General features: G+C 32.2%; 8 protein-coding genes across 8 annotated transcripts; 4 read left to right on the top strand and 4 right to left on the bottom strand.

Annotated features, from left to right (window-relative positions):
* Positions 1-78: 78 nt before the first annotated feature.
* Positions 79-1,362, bottom strand: IDP1 (isocitrate dehydrogenase (NADP(+)) IDP1; the record flags this gene model as incomplete). Its single annotated transcript, XM_001646529.1, has 1 exon — positions 79-1,362. One exon carries the CDS (start codon positions 1,360-1,362, stop codon positions 79-81), a length of 1,284 nt encoding a protein of 427 aa, XP_001646579.1.
* A 372-nt stretch (positions 1,363-1,734) lies between these two features.
* Positions 1,735-2,391, bottom strand: COX8 (cytochrome c oxidase subunit VIII; the record flags this gene model as incomplete). Its single annotated transcript, XM_001646528.1, has 1 exon — positions 1,735-2,391. One exon carries the CDS (start codon positions 2,389-2,391, stop codon positions 1,735-1,737), a length of 657 nt encoding a protein of 218 aa, XP_001646578.1.
* Positions 2,392-2,909: 518 nt separating this feature from the next.
* COX9 (cytochrome c oxidase subunit VIIa) lies at positions 2,910-3,080 on the top strand (the record flags this gene model as incomplete). The annotated part of the gene is made up of 1 exon (XM_001646527.1): positions 2,910-3,080. One exon carries the CDS (start codon positions 2,910-2,912, stop codon positions 3,078-3,080), a length of 171 nt encoding a protein of 56 aa, XP_001646577.1.
* A 349-nt stretch (positions 3,081-3,429) lies between these two features.
* CBS1 (Cbs1p) lies at positions 3,430-3,957 on the top strand (the record flags this gene model as incomplete). The annotated part of the gene is made up of 1 exon (XM_001646526.1): positions 3,430-3,957. One exon carries the CDS (start codon positions 3,430-3,432, stop codon positions 3,955-3,957), a length of 528 nt encoding a protein of 175 aa, XP_001646576.1.
* Positions 3,958-4,094: 137 nt separating this feature from the next.
* On the bottom strand, positions 4,095-7,919 carry SKI2 (SKI complex RNA helicase subunit SKI2; the record flags this gene model as incomplete). The annotated part of the gene is made up of 1 exon (XM_001646525.1): positions 4,095-7,919. The coding sequence occupies one exon, from the start codon at positions 7,917-7,919 to the stop codon at positions 4,095-4,097; it is 3,825 nt and encodes a 1,274-aa protein (XP_001646575.1).
* A 749-nt stretch (positions 7,920-8,668) lies between these two features.
* BDF1 (chromatin-binding protein BDF1) lies at positions 8,669-10,486 on the bottom strand (the record flags this gene model as incomplete). Its single annotated transcript, XM_001646524.1, has 1 exon — positions 8,669-10,486. One exon carries the CDS (start codon positions 10,484-10,486, stop codon positions 8,669-8,671), a length of 1,818 nt encoding a protein of 605 aa, XP_001646574.1.
* Positions 10,487-13,467: 2,981 nt separating this feature from the next.
* On the top strand, positions 13,468-13,998 carry YET3 (Yet3p; the record flags this gene model as incomplete). The annotated part of the gene is made up of 1 exon (XM_001646523.1): positions 13,468-13,998. The coding sequence occupies one exon, from the start codon at positions 13,468-13,470 to the stop codon at positions 13,996-13,998; it is 531 nt and encodes a 176-aa protein (XP_001646573.1).
* Positions 13,999-20,324: 6,326 nt separating this feature from the next.
* Kpol_1055p71 (uncharacterized protein) lies at positions 20,325-21,884 on the top strand (the record flags this gene model as incomplete). The annotated part of the gene is made up of 1 exon (XM_001646522.1): positions 20,325-21,884. The coding sequence occupies one exon, from the start codon at positions 20,325-20,327 to the stop codon at positions 21,882-21,884; it is 1,560 nt and encodes a 519-aa protein (XP_001646572.1).
* Positions 21,885-21,996: the final 112 nt, after the last annotated feature.

Raw genomic sequence — 21,996 nt, 5'->3', positions numbered from 1 at the left:
TCCAGCATTAAATGTACATGAAATTGAGATTGTAAGTATTATTGGGTTCGAATAGACCAGATAAATTAAATTTTAGGATTATAATTTACTTGAATTTTCGAAAGATTTGAATTCGTTATTCAATCTGGTTGCGACAGCGTCTAAGAATTCATCAGTAGTGACGTAAGCAGATCTTTCTGTTTTACCACAAGCCAAAGCCAAATCTTTAGTCATGATGCCATCTTGTTGGACGGTGTTTAAAGTTGCAGATTCCAATAAATTAGCAAATTTAATAACATCAGGAGTACTGTCCAACTCACCTCTTTTAGCCAAACCTCTAGACCAGGCAAAGATGGAGGCTATGGAATTAGTTGAAGTTTCTTTACCTTGTTCGTATTGTCTGTAATGTCTGGTGACAGTACCGTGGGCAGCTTCACTTTCGAAAGTTTTACCATCTGGAGTGACTAAAACCGAGGTCATCAAACCCAAAGAACCGAAACCTTGGGCGACGATATCTGATTGAACGTCACCGTCGTAGTTTTTCAAAGCCATAATGAAACCACCTTTTGATTTAATCATTTGAGCTACCATGTCATCGATTAGACGATGTTCATAACTGATACCCAAGTTTTCGAATTGAGATTTATAATCACTTTCATAGATTTCTTGGAAGATGTCTTTAAATCTACCGTCGTATTTTTTCAAAATTGTATTTTTAGTTGATAAGAATAAGTTTAGTTTCTTATTGATCGCCAATTTAAAAGAAGAATGAGCAAAACCTCTAATAGATTCATCGGTATTGTACATTGCCAATGCGACACCAGAGTTTTTATAATCATAGACGTTTAAAATTTGTCTTTCACCATTTGGATCAGTTGGTGTAAATACCAATTCTAATTTACCAGCAGTTGGAATTAAGGTATCCGTAGCTTTATATTGATCACCATGAGCGTGTCTACCTATAATGATTGGTTTTTCCCAACCTGGGATTAATCTTGGAATTCTTGGGATGACAATTGGTTCTCTAAAGACGGTACCACCCAAGATATTTCTTATGGTACCATTTGGAGATTTCCACATTTTTTTCAAATTGAATTCTTCAACTCTTGCTTCATCAGGGGTGATAGTAGCACATTTTACACCTACACCAAAATTTTTGATTGCATTTGCAGCATCGACAGTGACTTGATCATTTGTTGAGTCTCTATTTTCGATTGATAGATCGTAGTATTTCAAGTCGACGTCTAGGAAAGGTAGTATTAGATTTTTTTTAATCTTTGACCATATGATTCTAGTCATTTCATCACCATCGAGTTCGACCAATGGTGATTTGACAGTAATTTTTGATAGCTTCCTAGCAGCAGAGGAGTAAGCCCTTGACATGTTGGATTGGAAGTTGCTTTGGTTTGGCTTGGGAAGGTGGTTGGGAGGGGGAGGGGGAGGACAGAAAGGAATAGACTTGATCGGTGCTGTCTTGCTTATATACAAGTAGAAAAATTTTTTTTCGTTTGTTACCTTACCTTAAACAGGAGGATGGAGACGAAAAAGAGCCAGAGCAAAGGGCCAGAGCGAGTTGAATTGAATTGAATTGGAATGACCATCTACAGAGTGAAGAGCGTTATTGTTTAGTCATTAAAAGTTTGTGTATATATATTATATTATAAGTATATTAAATTTTTATATACGAATATAGAAAAATTATTGAATATGTAAAAGGATGTATATTGATTTGGGGGAGTAAGTAGGGTGTGTAGACTAGATGTTACCAGATTTTTTCAATTGGACCCAACTGATCAAGAAAGGGACTAGGAAACCCACGCTGAAGAAAGCAGTGTGGACTACAGCGTAAGGAATCTTTCTGTTGTGGACCTTGAAAGGGATGTTAGTGTAGACACCGTCTTTCAAGTGGGCACCTTGGGCCTTGACAGAAGAAGAGAAGGCTCTTCTAGTACTTAAACCGACTAATTGTTTGAACATTGTGGATATGTATGTGTGTATATGTGTGGATTGAATTAGAGTGAAGTAAAGTAAAAAGTGCAAAAAAGTAGGATTGGGGACCAGAAATATGAGTTTGTGTAAAGTAATGTAATGAGATGGGAGGGAACCAAACCGAGCTAGCGATGGGATGTGGCGACAGCAAGTGTAAAAGTGGATATATATGTATAGATATACTGCTGCTACTATATATATAAATATATATATATATATGCTAACGTTAGTGAATAAGTTTGTATAAGAGATGAAAAATAAAACATCGAGTGATTGGGCGAGTGTGTAATGAGAGCGAGTAGTGCGAGTGCGAGTGCGAGTGAGTTGGATGTAAAAATGCTCTTGCTGTAACCGGTGGGTGTTCTCGCTGGGGGGGGAAGGCAAGGGAGAGAGTAGTCCGTTAAACGCGATGATGCATTTCATTGGTCGGTCACGGTGATTGGTGGGAGTGTGGGCCGACAGAACCACGACACGCACACGCACACGCACAGAGAGAGAGAGACAGACTGGCAGCTTTTGCTGTTCGAGCTGAGCTGAGCTGAGCTGGGATGGGATGGGATGGGATGTTTTCACGTTAAACCCAAATTACTGACTGAACTTGTTCTTATTGCTGCTCTCTCACTCTCACTCGCAATTGGATGCTATTGTTCTTATTCTGTTCTATTCTATTCATCTCTATTCAGCTCAATCTCCATATATATATACTCATATATATACTTACATCCATATATATACACAATCATATATATATATATATATATATATATATATACATACACATCATTTCATACACTAATTGTACTTCTTTTTAGGGTGGACGTCTACATCTACACATCTCTCTGGTTTTTGTTTCAAGTGTATTACTGGTTTACTGCCTGAAGCTTAACTTAACTTTCATCAATCTAATATAAAACTCACATCACATCACATCACATCACATCATGGCTATTGCTCCTATCACTGGCACTTTAAAGAAAAGAATTATACTAGATATCGCCATCGGTTTCTCCCTAGGTGGTGTAATGGCTTCATACTGGTGGTGGGGTTACCACAGAGGCTTGATCAACAGAAGAGAAGCTTATTACGCTAAACTAGCTGCTTCAAAAGAATAAATAATCCTTCTTTATCCACCCCCATCCTAACTCAAAAAATTAAATATTCATCTATATATATATATCTCATTAGACTATTTTATCTCTAATTTTTATAAGTATCTTTTTTTTTACTATGTGTATACTTAAAAACTCATTTCAAATTAATTAACTGAAACAATCGCCTTTTCTACTTTCTTCCTTCCATAACTAATTTTTTTAAATATACTTATAACTTAAGGTTTTTTTGAGCCCGTCTTGACAAAACTAACCCAACTCAACCACTCACATACAAGAAAACACACTTATAGCAAAACTACACTTACACTTACACTTACACTTACACTCTACCTCCCACATCCCCACCCCCATGTCAAGAGTATCCCACCTCAACAAAATACTGGCTCTACAAAAATTCAATATCAAAATCACAAACCAATCTGAACTTTTGAAATGCCTACAATCTGCAAAAAATTTAAACGTCTCAATAGACAACAACACCTTCATATACAGAGATAACCTCCAACAGATAGGCAACTCCCTCCTACACTTACATATAAACGAAATGTACTTGACTCTATTCAAAGACAACAACTCTAACAACGGCACTTTATCAAATTTTAACTTCAATTACATGAACTCATTGAAATTTAAAAGCAATTGGAAAATAAATCCAAATTCCTTAATTAAAAAATATCTAAGCACTTCAAACTTAAATAACTTATCAATTCTATCAATACCAGACAATAAAATCCCACAGAGGATAAGACTAAAATTCGATCTGTTAGCATTCAATTCATTAATTGGTTATTTATTGATTTCAAACGATAAAAAAACAATCGATAATCTGATAAAAGATTCAATCATACCCGTTCTAATCAAACTAATACTAAACTAATTCAATCCCTTCCCCCATCCATGCATCTCTATAAATTAAGGTTTGTTTTTTTCATTCTTTACCTCTCTATCTCTATTAAATTATATATACATTGATTTAAATAGTACGTTCACATATAAAAATCTATCATATCTAAATTACAAATACAAACTTGCTGCAAATACAATATCTCTTTTAATCAACTCTTGGGCTTGTGTCATCTTTTGGTGTAAATTAGAATTACCAATAATAATGGCCGCTGTCTTCACTTGTCTACAAATTTCGTCTAATCTAGTGATAACTCTGACAACTGTACCTTCTTGTTCAACACTGATCTCCATAATTTCTTTAAATGATAATCCACGAGCCCATTCATATACAACATTCATCAATGCAAACCTTTTCATATCTAAAAATTCAGCTTCTTCCCTGGTTAAAGGAATTTGTTCTGCTTCATAAACATTCAACATCTTCTTATAAATCTCTTCAATCTTCTTCTTACCTTTTGCTAACCTTGGTGTTCCAATAGGTGGTTCTTCGTCTTTAGTTCTACCTTCATAAATGAAAACACTTAATAAGGCTACAATCTCTTCAGGTTCAAAATCACCCAAGAAATTGTCCAAGATTAATTCAGTGATTACCAGTTCATACCCTGAATTGATCTCGCAAGCAACACGTCCCTTTAACATAACATTATGATTCTGATCAATGAACCCTGTGGCTTTTAAAACGGATAATCTCTTCTCATAATCTGGTAATAAATTCAAATTTTGATCTGACATCAAATGATATAAACCTTTAATTTCTTTCTCAATCATGAATTTCTTATACTTTGGTTCAAAATGTGAATATAAATCATCACATTTCAAAACCTCACTATTCTCCAATCTTTCTTTAATGTTTGCCCTTTCTACTAAACTTTGATGCACCTTTAAGTTACCTCTCTTTTCTGTCTTACTTTCTTTCAACTTTGGTGCAATTCTTAGTACAACTTTAATCTCTTCATGTAATTTGGCCATTGCTTCCGGTTCTCCATTTATGATCTGTGTGAACGGAACTTTCAAAACTAATGGGGAAACAATTTCAATAGCGCTCACAGAAATCTCCTCAATAGTAAAAGGTATACTCTTAAACTTATTAAAATACCTGTTACAATACTGAGCAATGGAAGATAAATATGGCAAATGATTAGGTTGCCCATTAGGTAAAATGTTTGGTGATGTAAAAGATATAACCCTTAGAGTTGCTGCCTTCACATTGTTACTATAAATAAATCCCAATTTAGCAGAACCGTCTATATCTCTAAATAAAATCAGTCTTCCTGCCTTTAACACATAGAAAACAGCACCTGTCTTTGTCAATTCCTCCATCATATTAGCGGTTACTTCAGAGTATCTAATAGAATCATTTAAGAAACTATCTAAATGGTCACCACAAACTGCACAATCAATATCTTTTATAGCAGATAAAGATTCCTGTAATTCTTTAATCTTCTTTTCATGTTCAGGTAGCAAGGTTTGCTTGGTGTTTTCACTAAAAGAATATTTTATCATTTCTTCAACTTTTAACGCTTCAATTCTTAGCAAATTCAAAATCATGTTATAAGTCAATTTAAATTGAGATTCTAATTTAGTTGGAACACCAAGAGTTACTTCCTTAAATGATAACGATTGTAATGGATCATTATATGCCATGACAATTACGGTACCAGTATCATCTAACCCTCTACGGCCTGCTCTACCCGCCATTTGTGTAAATTCACCAGGATTTAAATCTCTTAGACCAACACCATCATGTTTCTGAATCTCACTAAAGATAACAGTTCTTGTTGGTAAGTTCAACCCCATTGCAAATGTTTCGGTAGCAAATAAAACACGTATCAATCCCTTAGAGAACAATATTTCTATCAATTCTTTCACAATTGGCAATAGACCACCGTGGTGAACTGCAATACCTCTTTCCAATAATGATCTAATCTTCAAAATTTGAGGTAATTCTCTATCTTCCTTCTTTAATCTTGTTATTGATTTTTCAATGAACATATGAATTTGAGATTTTTCTCTGTTATTGCAGAAATTCAGACTCTCTAGATAATCAGCATAATCTTCACAACGCTTCTTACTAAAAACAAAGATAACAACTGGTAAAAGTTCCCTTCCCTTCAAGAAATTGATGATATCAGGCCAAGTCTTCTTATTAGGACCACCTCTTCTAAAGAATTTACTTTTATTAGAACCAACAGCACCAGCACCACGAGATCCACTGAGTGCGTTCCCTCTGGTTGAAGAACCACCTCTTGTAGATCCACCCCTTCTTGATCCTCCTCTTATAGAACCACCTCTACTGTTATTGGTCTTCTTATCATCTGGCTTGGAAGAAGATGGAACCCCTTCTATCAATTGTTTATGCTTTTTAAAATTTGCCTCTAAAAATTCTCTCTTGGAATTAATTACTGGGATTAAAGTATTCTTGGCCCAAATATTGATTTCTAAGGGCACGGGTCTTTTAGGCGTAGAAATAACATATATATTTTTTTGTTTCGTTCTACCTATCCAATTTGCAAATTCATAAGTGTTAGGGACAGTAGCAGATAACAGAATAAACTTTACATGCTGTGGTAACATAATTATAACTTCCTCCCATACAACACCACGATCTTGATCATTAACATAATGGACTTCATCAAAGATAACAAACTCGACATCTCTGATAAGGTCAGCACCACGATAAAGCATTGATCTTAAAATTTCAGTAGTCATAATTAAACAATTAGCTTCGGGATTAATCTGAACATCACCAGTAATTAACCCTATTTCAATGTCATCAAAAGTTTCTTTAAAGTCTCTAAATTTCTGATTCGATAATGCTTTGATTGGTGAGGTATATATAGTCTTAGTCATGTTACGCTTTGACATCGCAATAGCGTATTCAGCAACGACGGTTTTACCTGCAGATGTGTGTGCTGCTACAAATACGGAATCACCTTGCTCTAAATGGTATACAGCTTCTTTTTGAAAGGTATCTAACTCGAACGGCCATGTTCTTGCTGGATTTGGAACCATTTCACTAAAATTCTCAATCTTGTGATTCAAATCTACTACATGAGCCCATTCTTTTCTTTCGAGCAAATTTTGTTGGTTTTTGACAGTTCTTCCAAATTCGATTCCTATTGGCAATAGATCGTCGATTTCATTTAAATCTGCGGTTGTAGGTTGATTAGCCAAAACAGTTTGAGTAAGTTCTTTAACTAAGTTATCTTCATTATCATATAACTGTTCTATTTCTTCTTTGTTTGCAATTTCATTATCAATAGAATCAATCTCATGAATAGTATCAACTTGATCATTGGTAGTAGACACATGTAACTGTGGCAATATTCCTCGCTCAAATCCTGTTGGGATATCAAATAAACCTTGGTCATCCTTATGCAGAAGTTTAGTAGCAGTCGACATTGCTGAAGTATTTTTCTTCCTTGTGCCTTCAGGGCCCATAACTACACCACCAGGAGCAAATGGAAGTTGTGAACTTGAACCTGAGATGAAATTACCATGTGCATTAACTGTTCTTGTTAATGACAAAGAATTTGAAGCATTAGCGTTTGCAATTTCCTTTAAGTTAACTTCTTCCTTATAATTGTCAATATGACCTTCAATACCACGTCTTTTAAAATAATATGCTGTTCTTTTGATAGGCTCTGGTAATTGGAAAAGATCTTTATAATCATAAGCGGATTGGTTTGTATCGTTACCATTAGGCTCATCCAAGAAATTCATTGATGGAACATTTTGAACTAAATCTAATAAACCCCAAGATAAGTTATTTGTAGGTTTTAGATATATATTTCTAATATTCTCTAAGTCTGGCTCTTTTGAATCCTTATCGAAATCTAATTTAGTTATTTTATCTTCGAATAATTCGACATCTTCGTTAGTAACTTCTCTTAAACTCTTGTAGAGAGCATCAATTGTATCAAGAGAACTCATTGCAAATCATACAAATCCTTTGATTCAATAAACAGAGGTAACAGACAACCTTTTAAAGTATTAAACTTTGTATAATAGATTTTTGGTAAGCAATTTCTCTTAATGTACAGTATTTAATCCAGCTTATATTATACTAATAATGAATATAAATATTAAAGATATAACCTTTCCTTTATCATAAAATTTCAATTATCGAAAACGTCAATAATGATATTTCATTAAAGGCGATGATAGTAAAAGTTGATTGTATTAAATACATATTAATTGATGTTTAAACAAAATTATACATAATTAAAGTATATAATAGGAAACAGATATATCAATTTGATCATTGAATAGATGTAATTAAATTAAGAGGTAATCAAAGGTACTAATGTTTTTTATAATGATTTTTATATTTTTGCTAATTTTTTTTTTGGTCTTTTCTTGAGTAAGATGTCGCTGATGTTCTGTTACCACCACATCTCATCTACCAGAAATATTATTTAAAATAATTTTTTATATATATGTATGATTTCTAATGTTACAAATTAGTTTTCATTTTGAGAAAATTTTGGATTCTATATACGTAAATTTATTATGCTCGATGTTTTCCCAAAAATTTATTACTATTTCAAATTAAAGCATTGAATTTCATAATCATCTTATGCTGTTGGACTTTAGAATGAAATTTTATAATTGTTAATTTTTGTCATTATAAACTTTGCACTTGATAACAAGGTCAAACTAAATGAGAAGCCTCAATAAATCTATTCTTCCTCACTTTCACTACTTGCATCGCCATCATCGTCTGATGATGATGAAGCTGATGATGAAATATTATGATTATGTGGATTTAATGGGGAACCATTTTGACTTAATGGAGAAGCGCCATCTAAAATGGCTAACTTACTTCTAATTTTTTCGATTTGCTTACTTTGCTCTTCTTCAGATAATGCCTTAGATCTTCTTTTTTTACCATGACCGCCTGCTAAAGCATTTGATGGTGAAATAGGCGATCTAGCATTATTACTTACAGAATTTGCACTTAGATTTGAACCATTTGCAGAAGCATCATACCCTCTGAAGAAGGTGTTATACAAAGTCAAAATGGTGTTGTTATTCAGGGTATCTAAATCCAATTCAACTTCATCATCTTCTCCAAGGTTTGGCATAGATTTCTTTATGATATTAATTGCCTTTTCTAACTTTGCAGTTGGTAAATCATTAATCTTTTCTGTAATTATCTTCTTCATTTCATAAGTTACTACAGTTTTTAATTTATTCTTTTTACTTCTCCTACCTTTTGAATCAGATGTTGAATTTACTCTTTTACCCTGTGATCTTTTGCTGCGGTGCTTTCTGGCACCACGAGCTAATCTTCTTTCTTTTCTGATTTTTTCCAATTCTTGTTTTTTCAATTGTTGTAATTCTACTTTCATTCTTGCTAATTGTTCTTCCAAATATTGGATAGCAGGGTTTGTGATCGAAGTTTCATCAATTTCAGAATCTGATTCTTGCGAATCGTAATTATCAGAATAATATTCATCACCATAACCATTCTCATTTTTATTATTTTCTTCATCAGAGTCGTAATCATTAAAATTTGGTCTGTCAGCCCATTTGGAATTATAAACTTCTTCTAACCTATGACCCATCATATTGACTATTGTACCTTCTGGATTAAATTTAAAACAGTTATCGAACATTAATTTAATATCAGTTTCAAATTCTTCCATTGATTTATACTCCCAATTATTTAGCTTCTTTGAGATAGTGCCTAAATCAATTGGGTTTTTAATGATTTCGAAATAGGTAGGTAAATTTAATGCCACAGGGTCGACAGGTTCCAAAAATGGGTAATTAAAAGATGCATATTTTTTATTTGCCAGTTCTTTAACTACAGTTTGACAAAATTTCATTGCCTGCTGTAATTTTTTAGACTTTGGCTTTTTATTTTCTACAGGATAAATATCTTTTGACTTTGGTGGATGAATCTCTCTTTTTGGTCTACCGTTATGGGTTTGTGCTCGCCTTATCACGACAGGGGTATCTTCATCAGTTTTCTTTCTTCTTTGTTGTTTTGGAGGTTCCTCGTCTTTCGCTGGCATATTTAGCATATGTTTTTCGAATGCAGCTTGAATATTTCTTGCCATCTGTGCGATCATTGAAGTTGGACCATTAAAGACAATACAGTTATCCACCATTAGATTGAAATCACTAGATATTTGTTCTGGAGTTTCGTAAGCGTTTGCGTTTAACTTTCTTTCTATAGTTGATAAATCCATAGGTCTTGTGATTTTGTTAAAATAGTAAGGTATATTTAATGCTGCTGGATCAACAGGTAGTATGAAAGGTTTCGAGTCTTTTAACCTTTTGACAGCTTTAATAGTCATCACAGCATGCTTTTGCTGATGTTTCGGCAAAGGATTCTTTGGTAAATTATTCATGTCAGGCTCCTGTGGCGGTGCAGGAGCAGGACTTTGACCCTTGAATTCTTCAGGTACTTGAGGAACGTGTTGTGCTTGCGGCACTAGTTCTTTGGTAACTTCGGAAGATGTATTTGCATCAGCATCGGTATTAGGCATAGCATTTTTATCCTCATCATTTATTTTAACTTTTTAACATCGTCAGTATTTTCATCCGCATCCTCCTCTAGTGGTCTTTTAAGTATGTCTTGCGATCCACCCATAATATCGTTACTTGTTGATGTTTCTGTAGTTGTAGTTGAACTGGAGGGAGCAGTTGTTTTATCGATAGTGCTAGCACTACCCAATACATCACCTACTACGGCACTCATTGCTTCTGTCATTGAAAACGAAGATTAACTATTTGATATTTTTGATAAGCTTATCCTTTAACAAGTTTAAGTCTTTCTTTCTATCTTTCTTTATAAACTATTCTTGTTAAATTATTGTATTAATAATAATAACAACAATAATAGTATAGCTTTCTTTATACGACTATTATTTCTGAAGACTATTTGTATTATTATTAATAAGGAAAAAATGACGACAATAAAGTAAAATAAATCAAAACTAAGTGAGATTAGTAATTAATAACTATGCAATGATATTTTTCTTAATATACAACGGAATATAACCCTAATATCCGTACGTCACGTCACACCCAAGGAACAAAAATTTAAAACAGGAAAAGTAAGTTAATAGTATTTTAATTTAATATGAAAAAAAAAAAAAAAAAACAAACAACAAACAATACTAATAAAACAAATACAGACAGTTTGGAATAGTACCTTTCTAATATATATATATAAGTATATATATGTGTGAGTTTGTAATCTGACTGTTTTTAACTATTACGTTTTGTTTTAGTTTGTTTACTTTCCTCTTTCTATGCTATAATAATTAACTATACTATACTATACTAGTTAGTATATTATTAATTATAATATTAATATGATATGATATGATATCTCAGGGAAGAAAAAAAAGCCGCCGCTGACACCGTTAGCAGTGATGCTCTCTGTATTTATACAACTAGGATTTCCCTTAAAAAAAATAAAAATAAACAAAAACAGGGAAAATCAAAAAAAGAAATAAATGTATCCCTTTCAACGAACCACTATTAATAAACCTGAATAGAACTACAGAGAAGCTCTAATAGAGAGAAACAACGACAACAACACTAAAAAATATCACTGAAAACCCAAAAAATAGAAAAGTTTGAGACAGACAGAGGTGAAAAAAAAAAATATGATCCTTTTCTGAAAACCCAAAATAAAATGCCAATGTTTTTGTGTTTTTCTTTATATTAAATCCATTTGGTATTTATCTCTCTCGTTATTTCATTATAATTCATAGTTATTGATTACAATTCGTCGTTGTAATTGTTGTTCGTCGACGAGAGGTAACGATACACTGCAGAAGGCCGTGGTAAAACAATTTTTTTTTCTTCCTCTTCGTTTTTTAAAAAACAAAAAAAAAAAAGAATAAACAAATAATCAAGTTGCAGCAGACGGACACTCGCAGAGGGAACACCGGTGACAAGCATTTTTATCATAAAAACAACAAAAACAAAAAATAAAAAAAAAACAAGTTTTTTTCCTCAAAACAACCGACCAGTAGCGAAGAACGTAGAGCAGGAGGGTAAAAACAAGAAAGAAAGAAAAAGGGGGGCGGCAGACTGATAGGTAAGCAAGTGGGAAAATAAAACGACGACGGACAACAACAACAAACTGTTGTTTTTTTTAAAAATTACCCAGCAAACTTTCCAGCGAGGTAGGAAGATTGCTGCTGCACTCGTTGGACTTGAATAAAAAATAAACAGCTAATGATGGTAATGACGATGGTTTGAGTAGGCAATTATGGGAAGTTAACATCAAATTTGAAAAGTAGTAGCAAGTGCTGGTGTACGATAAGTGAGTTTCTCGTAGGACCTTTCTCTCTATGGAGAGGAAATTTTTGGGAAAATAAAAAAAAAACAAAAAAAAAGTAAAAGAGCAGTATGCAAACATCGTGACACCTCAGTGTTTTACGTTCTATATGACAGAGTTGGTGTGGTGCACAGACTGCCATTTGCTCACTAGTTATTTCTGGAAGTGTGTGTATTATGTTTCTTTCTCCTCTGATTTAGTTTTTCATTATCGTTAATGTATTGCTAAGCAGCACTGAGCTGAACAAAAATATCATAAAAGGGAGGCTGGGCTGGGTAAATGACTTATTTATTCTTGTTTTTTTTATTGAGAAACTACAACAGTTAAATCAGCAGCTATTCGACCAGCAATAACAAAAGAAGCACATTGTATTTCTATTTTTGCAAAACATCTTGAAATTTATGTTTGTTCTTTGATGTTCTAGAAAGATTGCTTTGCTGCCTTGAGACAATATACCTTTCTTAATTTATTATATTTTTTTAGGCAAATGGCAAATGGCTTAGTGGCCCATACATAGTGCAACTAGTTAATCCTGTCCTTCGGCTGGATTACTCTTGACGCACAATTTTGCATTTCTTGTTTTGTTCTAATTTTATACTCTCGTGATGGATGATTCCCAGGTCTTCCATAAGGACGGAAAGCACAGCAATTAAAAGCATTGGTGATATTCTTAGCTAGACCGTAGCCATTCTCTCTTCTCTTCTCTCTTGCCATTTGAACTTATCATAAATGTTTCTGAGCTCAAAAAAATTCGATCGTTCTGGAATCAGGGTAAAAAGTGGGTGTTTTATTTTATTGAACCACTCTTTATAATGACGTAATTCATGTATACTCACGTGGTGTATTTTGGGAGGTTACCCTTCCATTAATCTGCATATATTAAATAGCATCATCTTTCTATTATTTTCTTCGCTTCAAGCTATAAGCAATATTAACTCTTTTCGCCTTTCTTTACTTTACCTTTGAAGCCTTGGTTTTGCCCTTTACTTCATTTCAATACATTCTTCAAACACTCCCTCATAAGCTTAGTCATAAAACAATTATATATATATATATGTATGTCTACGCTTTCTTATTCTTAAGTTTAATCTCTTGTCTAATGAATTACAACGAAAGGTATTTGGCTTCAATTCCAACCGAATCAAATCAAGCCAAATTAAATTAAATTAGAACATGTCTTTGTATAATCAATTGGTTTTCATAATCCTGATAGTTGAAATAGTGTCATTCACTATACTATCACTACCACTGCCTTCAAAGTATCGCAAACCTCTAACTTTATTACTAATTAAACCCTTCCAAAATGAAAAAATTCAAACTGCTATAAAATGTATTATTGCATTCATACTCATATTATTCATCGATTCTATTAATAAAGTGTATAGAATTGATAATGAGTTAAAATTTAATAAACTAAAGGGTACAAATGGAGGGGGTTTGGTGAATAGTTCGGACAGAGTGGAAATTTATTCAAGAAAATTCTTAGCTCAAAGAAACATGTACTTAACCGGTATAACATTATTCTTAACTTTCACCGTTGTAAGAACTTTTAATTTAGTTACAGAATTACTAAAATTAAAGGAATCTTACAGAAGTGAAAAGAAAACTGATTCAAACAAAATTTCTACAGAAATTGAAGAAACCGACGATGAAATCAATAGATTGAAGGAAAAGGCTTTGCTTTTACAAAAGGAAATGGAATGAATTCCAATTTAATTACATAAAAAAAAAGATACAGAAATACCTCCAAGTTTCTACATGGATTTTTGTTATAATTCATTATATTGCTAAATACTTTAAATTATTCCCTTAGTTATTATTTATTACCCTTAAATTTCAATCCTCTTTTTTAATGTCCAGTTGAAAAATAGAAATTTTCAAGTAAACGTAAATTTATGAAATACAGAGTTAAAATCATTCTTGACAAATTTTTGTATGAATTTTAGTCAAACCTCGGTACATATTAAATGTGAAGATAAGTCGGATCAATTAATCTAATTAATCCGCCTCTGCTTTTAATTTATAGATTTAAGACCTTTATAAAAGTATATCTTGATGATTTTTAATTTTTGACACGTTATTGCTTTTACATTAATAATACTGACATGACTTATAATTATTACAAAGAGTGCTCCTTTAATTCCTAGAATAGAGAACGATAAGTGTTCTTAGTTATACTCACTCCCATTGGGTATAACAATACAGAAGCAAAAACCCTGTTAAATTAAATAATTCCGATATTTTGATATCATTTACATTTTTAATAACAGCTATCTCTTGTTATCACGAATATCTTGCTAGCTATTACAATATTAACATGTAATCATGTTGATATTTATTTTTAACCTAAATTTTGCAAATAAAATCTTACTGCGGCCAATTGTAGTATACAGGGTATTAATAATTCTTGGAAACCTATTTTAATCACCTCTGCCATTCTACTGCAGCCTCTTGAAGAGAACATCAACATTTGCGTGTCAACCAATTGAAAACAATTGCGAACAATATCTTAAATAAAATATTACACATTGCTTTAATTCTTTCATAATTTAGAGTTGAATATTATCTAAGATTTGGAAGTAACTACGTAGTACTTTTTAATATACGATTAGATCAAAGACATATACTCTTCACTTCACTTATTGACATTCAGTTGTGATATCTTAAAAAGATGAAGTGTAAGAAGAACACAAGTAGGGTGAGATGCGTTGTTTCTTCATAGTAGATAGTGAGGAAAAGACTTTAAGAGCACTGAGAAGATAGAAATCACTGGTAAAAGGGAAAGGGGGGAGGCAAAAGAAGTGATATTACAATTCTTGTAGCATATAAAAATAAAACAGTACCAATTAAAACTCATCAATCTAATTAATATTATTGTAATGAACAACAAATAGTTCAGAATTTAATTCATCTTACTTGGTTCATTTAATCGACCTGTAGAAGTAAAAACATGAGCTGGGTATAAAATGTTCTGAAATTCCAATTAGTTTATTTAATAAATTATAGTTGCTTATTATTTTCTGATGTTGCATATTTCTTGTTTCATATTTTCTTGTCTTACCGCTTACTGTATACATCTCAATTGAGATTAATCCCACTACACATTACTTGTGAAAAGGTAGATTCGGTGACGTCAATTATTTTACATTTAAAAATCATACAAGATGTCATTAATTCCTTAATAAGGCACTGACTTGTCAAAAAACATGATATTTACATATAGACATACATATTTCCTAAACCAGGTAAAAGTACATTATACTCATGGTTACCAGATTGGTAATATTGGTTGAGATCCTAATATACTTAATGTAACCTGTGCGATTTTTTGAATATTCAATAAAACTCTAACACAGACCGAATTGACATCAGTTTTAAGTCGACACTGAGATTGAGTTTTTGTTACTTCCCTATCGCTATTGCTATTACCGTTGCAAGAAATCTAGCAACGCCAGAGTTATAAAGTTGACAAACTGTATTTTCTAGAATCGTATATAACAACGTTACATCTTAAAAAGACAAACCAGATATGCTTATTACTTTGCTAAATTCTCTTTTGTACTCTGTTAAATTAATTCTTTTCCAAGTGTTTGGTCTACCCCTTTTTCACCCCTCCCCGCATATATTAACAATTTCCCCTCCCCTCGGTTGCCGTATTATAGTAATATTCTTGACAATTACATATTAAATTAATGGAAAAGTAACGTCTTGAACCTTTAAGAATCTTACCAACAGAGTTTCCCATTCTACTTTATCTTCTTTTCGAATCAAGAAAAATCTTGGATAAAGCAAGACAAAATTCTTGTGTTGCTTGAGTATCGATGACGAAGCCAACGAGAAACAAGTGAAGCAAACTCTGCTCAGTTGCAGTTTTAATGGACGATAGATAATACCTGAATCCAATGATGCAAAAAGAAAAAATGATAAAAGAGGAAACATGCTGAAATCAAGTTTTGGTTTTTGTAAGAAAAAAAAGTCCCAGTACGAAACGTGAACCTCAATTTGTCTTTGTTATGAATTTATTTTTTGATTACTCATTTGTTCACTTTAAGGTCATTTCAACAAAATTAAGTATTGAAGTATTCGCCTTATATTTCCCTAGTCCATTTCTCGACAAGATACGAGATTGAGAACTACAACAACAATACGTTTGATAAATAATTACATTAACAAAGTTTTTTTTCTTTTTTTCTGATGTTACTTTATCTTGTGCTACGATAATCCTAGCCAAGAGTCGACTTTCTTTTCTCTTGATCAGATGAAAAGCAAGATATTAACCTCATTAAATGATCTCATATAGTGAAACACCCATAGTACATAACGCTATTTCACTATTTCCACAGCGATTTCGTACTCTCTAGTCTGTTAGAATATAGTTTTCTCAGACAAAAGTGTTAGAAACATAAGAAAACTACTACAAGAGAAGATGAAATTATATAGCACCATATACATATTAATATTTCTTCAGCTGTTAAGATAATAACCATAATTAATAACATATATCTGGGATTGTTTTCTCGATTGCTTGTTCTCTATAAATTTCTTGATACTAATCTAATTGTTCAATTAGTGATACATTCCGTGTAATTTTATTTGCTTTAACTCTTCCTCTGTTGCTCTCATAGTAATTAATCAAGTAGCCTGACGGATAAGTTGGGTTAATTTAATTTAATTTGATTAAACTAGTAAAAGGTAAGTTTCGGGGGAATCGAATAATATCCATCAGTCCTACTTATCTTAGTGCTTACCTACCTTCACGTATATCTATTAATTCGTATCCCACGCAAGTGTCTCTGTATTTTCTTAAATAACTCGGCTAACTGTTTCTTATTTCAACTTGCTTTTCTTCCCAAGTTTCGCTGGCAGAGAGAGAGAGAGTTGGTTCGTCGATTCTTTTCTCTTTGTTGTTTTAATTTTAATTTTGTAGTCGTATGCCAATTTGCTTGTAACTGGTTTCACCATCGTTGTCGTCATCAACACCATCGGCTGCATTTTAGCCTACATCTTAGTTGATCTAATATCTAATATTTTCTTAGCCATGGAGGTATCATTTTCCTCCGGAGAAATTTCTGGCCGCTGTGACCTTCAGACTTTTCTTTGTCCAATCCCACTTTGCTTTTTTCTGAAAAGCTATTATACTGTATATTGCGTATATAGTGATAGCAAAATGGAGCCCAGCAGACAAATGGTACAAGTAAAAGTACTGGGTTTCCTAATTTGACCAACGGCAACCAATGAGATATAAGAAATCGGGAGACAACACCACACGGAGAAAAGAGGGACAGAGACGGCAAACAGTAAGTATATATAGATTATACCCAAATTTCTCTTGAAATTGTTTCTTTTTCTGTTCAACTTGGTATAAATTGTATGTAGCTCAATTTTAAATTATATTTGTATTTCATTCATACTTGAAGAATGCTGCAGAAACGGGGGTGGAAATAGAGAGATACAGTCAATGAAAAGAAACCGATGGGGAGAAACAGCAGTTGGGAAATTTAGCCTCAACAAGAGATGGTAATGTATTTTTATTTTTATTTTTATTATTATTATTATTATTTTTTATTTCTTGTTCTATCAATCATCCCATAATCTACCGAGAAGAGAGAGAGAGAGAGAAGATAAAAGAGAGAGACTACTCTATTATGTGGTTCTTTGCAATAAAAAAAAAAAGCCAGGCCCAGATTACAATTGATATTAATATCTCTATATATCAACATTTTGGCCATTGGCGTTAGTAATAGTATAAGCACTGGTACTATTCTTCATTAGACAAATATTCCTGTCCAGGTGTATAGCAATAATAAACTTTTAATTTCTAAACCACAACTTTAACAACTGGATGCTGATTACGTTGGCCTGTGTGTCATTCATTCATTCATTCATTTATTCATCACCATACACAGAAAGAGAGAGATATAGTTAAGCTTACTTGAAATTATCTTGATTTAATTCAATTATTGAAATCCTTTATTGTAGACTTGTAAAAAGAGATCAAGGGAGAAAGAGAAACAGAGAGACAAATAAGGTGGTAAATTAAATTATAACAGGCATTAGTCTGTCTCTCTCTCTCTCTCTATCTACTTAATTTCCTAACATTGCCGGTATACTCTAATACAATCTTTCCATCTTCGCTCTCTCTGTTTCTTTGCCCCTGTTGCTCTCTTGTTGATGTAATATCTATCGTTTTCCCATTATTCCTTTACTAAGCCGTAACGTCTGACTACCTTACACAAGAATACCACCAATCAATCATATTATTATCATTATCAAAATCGTCTTGTTCACAATTAATTCTTTCAAAAATAAGTCGAACCAAGTAAATTGATAATTAGCAAGATATTCTGCTGATGCTGATGCTAAGGATGACACTCAACTTACATATTAAATTCAAGAATAGCAATAATTTAGACAACCTATCTTACTATTTTGTCATCTGTCGCTTTACTTCACTGCATACCATTACATTAGTGTTATTATTACTAGTATCATTAATACCCATAATAATACGAATGAATTTAATTGAGTAATAAATCATCAGTTAATTTCAATATCATATCATTATTCTAATTTTTTTATTTTTTAAAAAATGCTTGTTATTGTTGCTGCTGATGCTTATTCCACTGCTGCAGCTGTTCTTATTCTTGTTGTTACTACAACTAACTATTTTGCGGTCCCACCATCCTTCTTGTATGCAATTTTCTCTTGACCCATTGATTTATGCTGTAACCTGATCAGGAATCTACCATTTTTGGGTTACTATTCCTGGCTTTCTCAATTTAAATATCAGTTTTTACTATTTTCTTTTTATTGAGGTTATGGTTGTAGTGGGTTTAGTCCCAACTTTTCGTACTGAACTTAATGGAACTACTACTGCCATTACTACTACTTCCATTCAAACTTATAAATGTTCCGAATACTTTATATACTAACTCCCTACATAATCTAGTGCTTTTGCTACACCTATATCTCTTTTACTTCACAAAACTAAAAAGCACTAGTATCTAAAAAAACTAACTAACAAACTAACTATTATTCATGTCGTAATGTATACGTTCATTGATTGATCGATTGATGGATTGATTGATTAATTTGAATTGATTTGATTGTAATTAGCTGCGTTGCTCTGCTTTTCTTATAAGTTCTTCTCCGTTAAATTTAACTATTTTCATGTTATAGCTAACATATTTCAAAGCTGAATGAATGAATACATCCTTCCATTTAATGGCTCTCTCTATCTCTCTCTACCTATCTTTACTCATTCTGTAAGCTTCCTAACCATTTCTTGGTCTTTAAATAATTACCAAAATTGCTAGAATGGTACAAAAGTACCGGTTTCTTATAACATATATCTAGTTTATGTATATATTAGCTTATTTCTTTTAATATCGATTAATGTCTCTAATCTTTTAAAATTTCAATATTTTAAATTTAGTCTTCATATTTATCTATCTGATACCTATCTAATTCTATATACTATCTAATTCTTTATACTATCTGATTCGTTTTCACTTTATACTACTGTTTTCTAGTTTAAATAGACGACAGAAATAGAATCCAAGTCCTTTTAATCAATCCATCCTTATTAATAATATATAATTATCGATTGTTTTTTTGTTTGTTGTCATTACAATCAATCAAAAGCTGGTTAAATAAAAAGGTAAATTATTATTTATTAGTTATTGGACTTTATTTTATTTCATTATATTTTTTTGCTTTATAATCTTCTTATCCCTAATTGAGAAGGGTTGAATTGACTTTTTTATTAACTGATCTCTTTACTTCTTGGTTGATCCGTAGTGGTACTATTATTGCTATTATTTCATTTTAATAAGGATAGTGTTACTAATCAATTATACTTTATTTCTTTATTCATTGTATCGTGTATAATATAAAGTTTTATTGCAAGGTTTAGTTTAGTGTTTTGAGGACGAAATAAATTAGTTAGGTTTTTATTCTTTATAAGTATTCAATTCCAATATTATAAAGGAAATACTTACATTCAAGTTTAGGTCATTTTCTAAAGATAGATGTCAGCTACTTCTAGTAATCAGGAAACTACTACCAGTAGTCTACAACCAACTTCAATAATGTCCAGTAGGTTCGATCAAGTAGACCATTTAAGTGATCTATTACCCCAAACCATCAATGTCAATAAAATTAACAGAGATTCAATAGCCCATGCTCAAGGTGTCGGTGGCGTATCATGGGGGTCATTGACTGTTGGTTCGTGGTTAAAAGATGAAGTGATGTTTCATGCTAATATATCAGATTTTAACACTATAAATAGTAATTCAAATGCTATAAATATTAATAATAACAATGTTTCATTGAATATAGAGAGATCATCATTTTCGAAACCAAATTTTAATAACAATAAATTGCATTCAACTTCTCCTCATTCCCATAACATATATTTGCCAAATCTGGAGAAACAATATTGTAAAGATTACTCTTGTTGTGGGATATCTTTACCAGGCTTACATGACCTTTTAAAACATTATGAAGATGCTCATATAGAAATACATCCGAATCTAGATAATGGCCATCGTATACCTAACTCAAATAATTCAGCATCAGATAAAATTAATAAATTTGCCAATAGAAAAGAACAATCCTTTGGTAATATTTCTAAGCCATACAATATTATGAATTCATCACATGCATTATCTTCAAATCAATCAACAATAGCGGGATCAATTACAAATCATCAGGACTTTAAGTATTCAGGAAAAAATTTTACAACTAATAAGAAACTTTCAATGCAAACAACATCCAATAATTTATCACCTAATAGAAACGGTTCATCCAGTAATGATAATGATTCATCTCCATTATCGGTAAACGTCAACAATAATTTATTAGATACTGTATCCACAAAGGAAGTTTTTCTAAATCCATTTGATAAGAAACTATCAAACTTCAAGAATCAGAAGATAAATTATGATTTATCTACAAATCCATTGACTCCACAACCTTCATTTAATGATACTACTAAAAATCAAAACAAGACTTACAATGATATCAACCTGTCCCGGAATAATTACAGCACAAACTCATTCACTTCTACTAGTACCCATTCGACGTCGTCATCATCAATATTCAATCCTCTATCATTGCAGAAATCAGGAAGTACATCCAATACTTTAGTATCGTACAATAATCAAGGTGTTGCTCATAATGTTATTGCTGATGAATCAGAATCAGATTCAGATTCAGATGACGATATAGATGGAGGCTCCGAAATGAATACATCTAACGTTCCAGAAGGTTACATCGATGATCCAGCACGAAGGCTGTATGTCATGGATCAAGATACTGATAAACCTTTTAAGTGTCCAGTTATAGGATGTGACAAGACTTACAAAAATCAAAATGGATTGAAATATCATAAATTACATGGTCACCAAAACCAAAAATTGCATGAAAATTCTGATGGTAGTTTTAGTATTTTAGATCCACATTCTAATGAATTACTGACAGATGATTCCAATAACGAAAAGAATAAACCATATAGATGTGAAGTGTGTGGTAAACGTTACAAAAATCTAAATGGGTTAAAATATCATAGGGGCCATTCGACCCACTGAACCCAATAATTTGCATTCAACTTTAATTTATTTTTTACAATCCACTTCTTCCTCCTCTACTTTAATTTCGTCGATCAATCATCATAAAATGCTTGATCAATCTATCCTTTCG

The sequence above is a fragment of the Vanderwaltozyma polyspora genome, genomic scaffold (assembly GCF_000150035.1).
Source record: "Vanderwaltozyma polyspora DSM 70294 KpolScaffold1055 genomic scaffold, whole genome shotgun sequence".
NCBI lineage: Eukaryota > Fungi > Ascomycota > Saccharomycetes > Saccharomycetales > Saccharomycetaceae > Vanderwaltozyma > Vanderwaltozyma polyspora.
The sequence above is the reverse complement of the archived record's forward strand: the minus strand, read 5'-3'. Positions and strand labels throughout refer to the sequence as shown.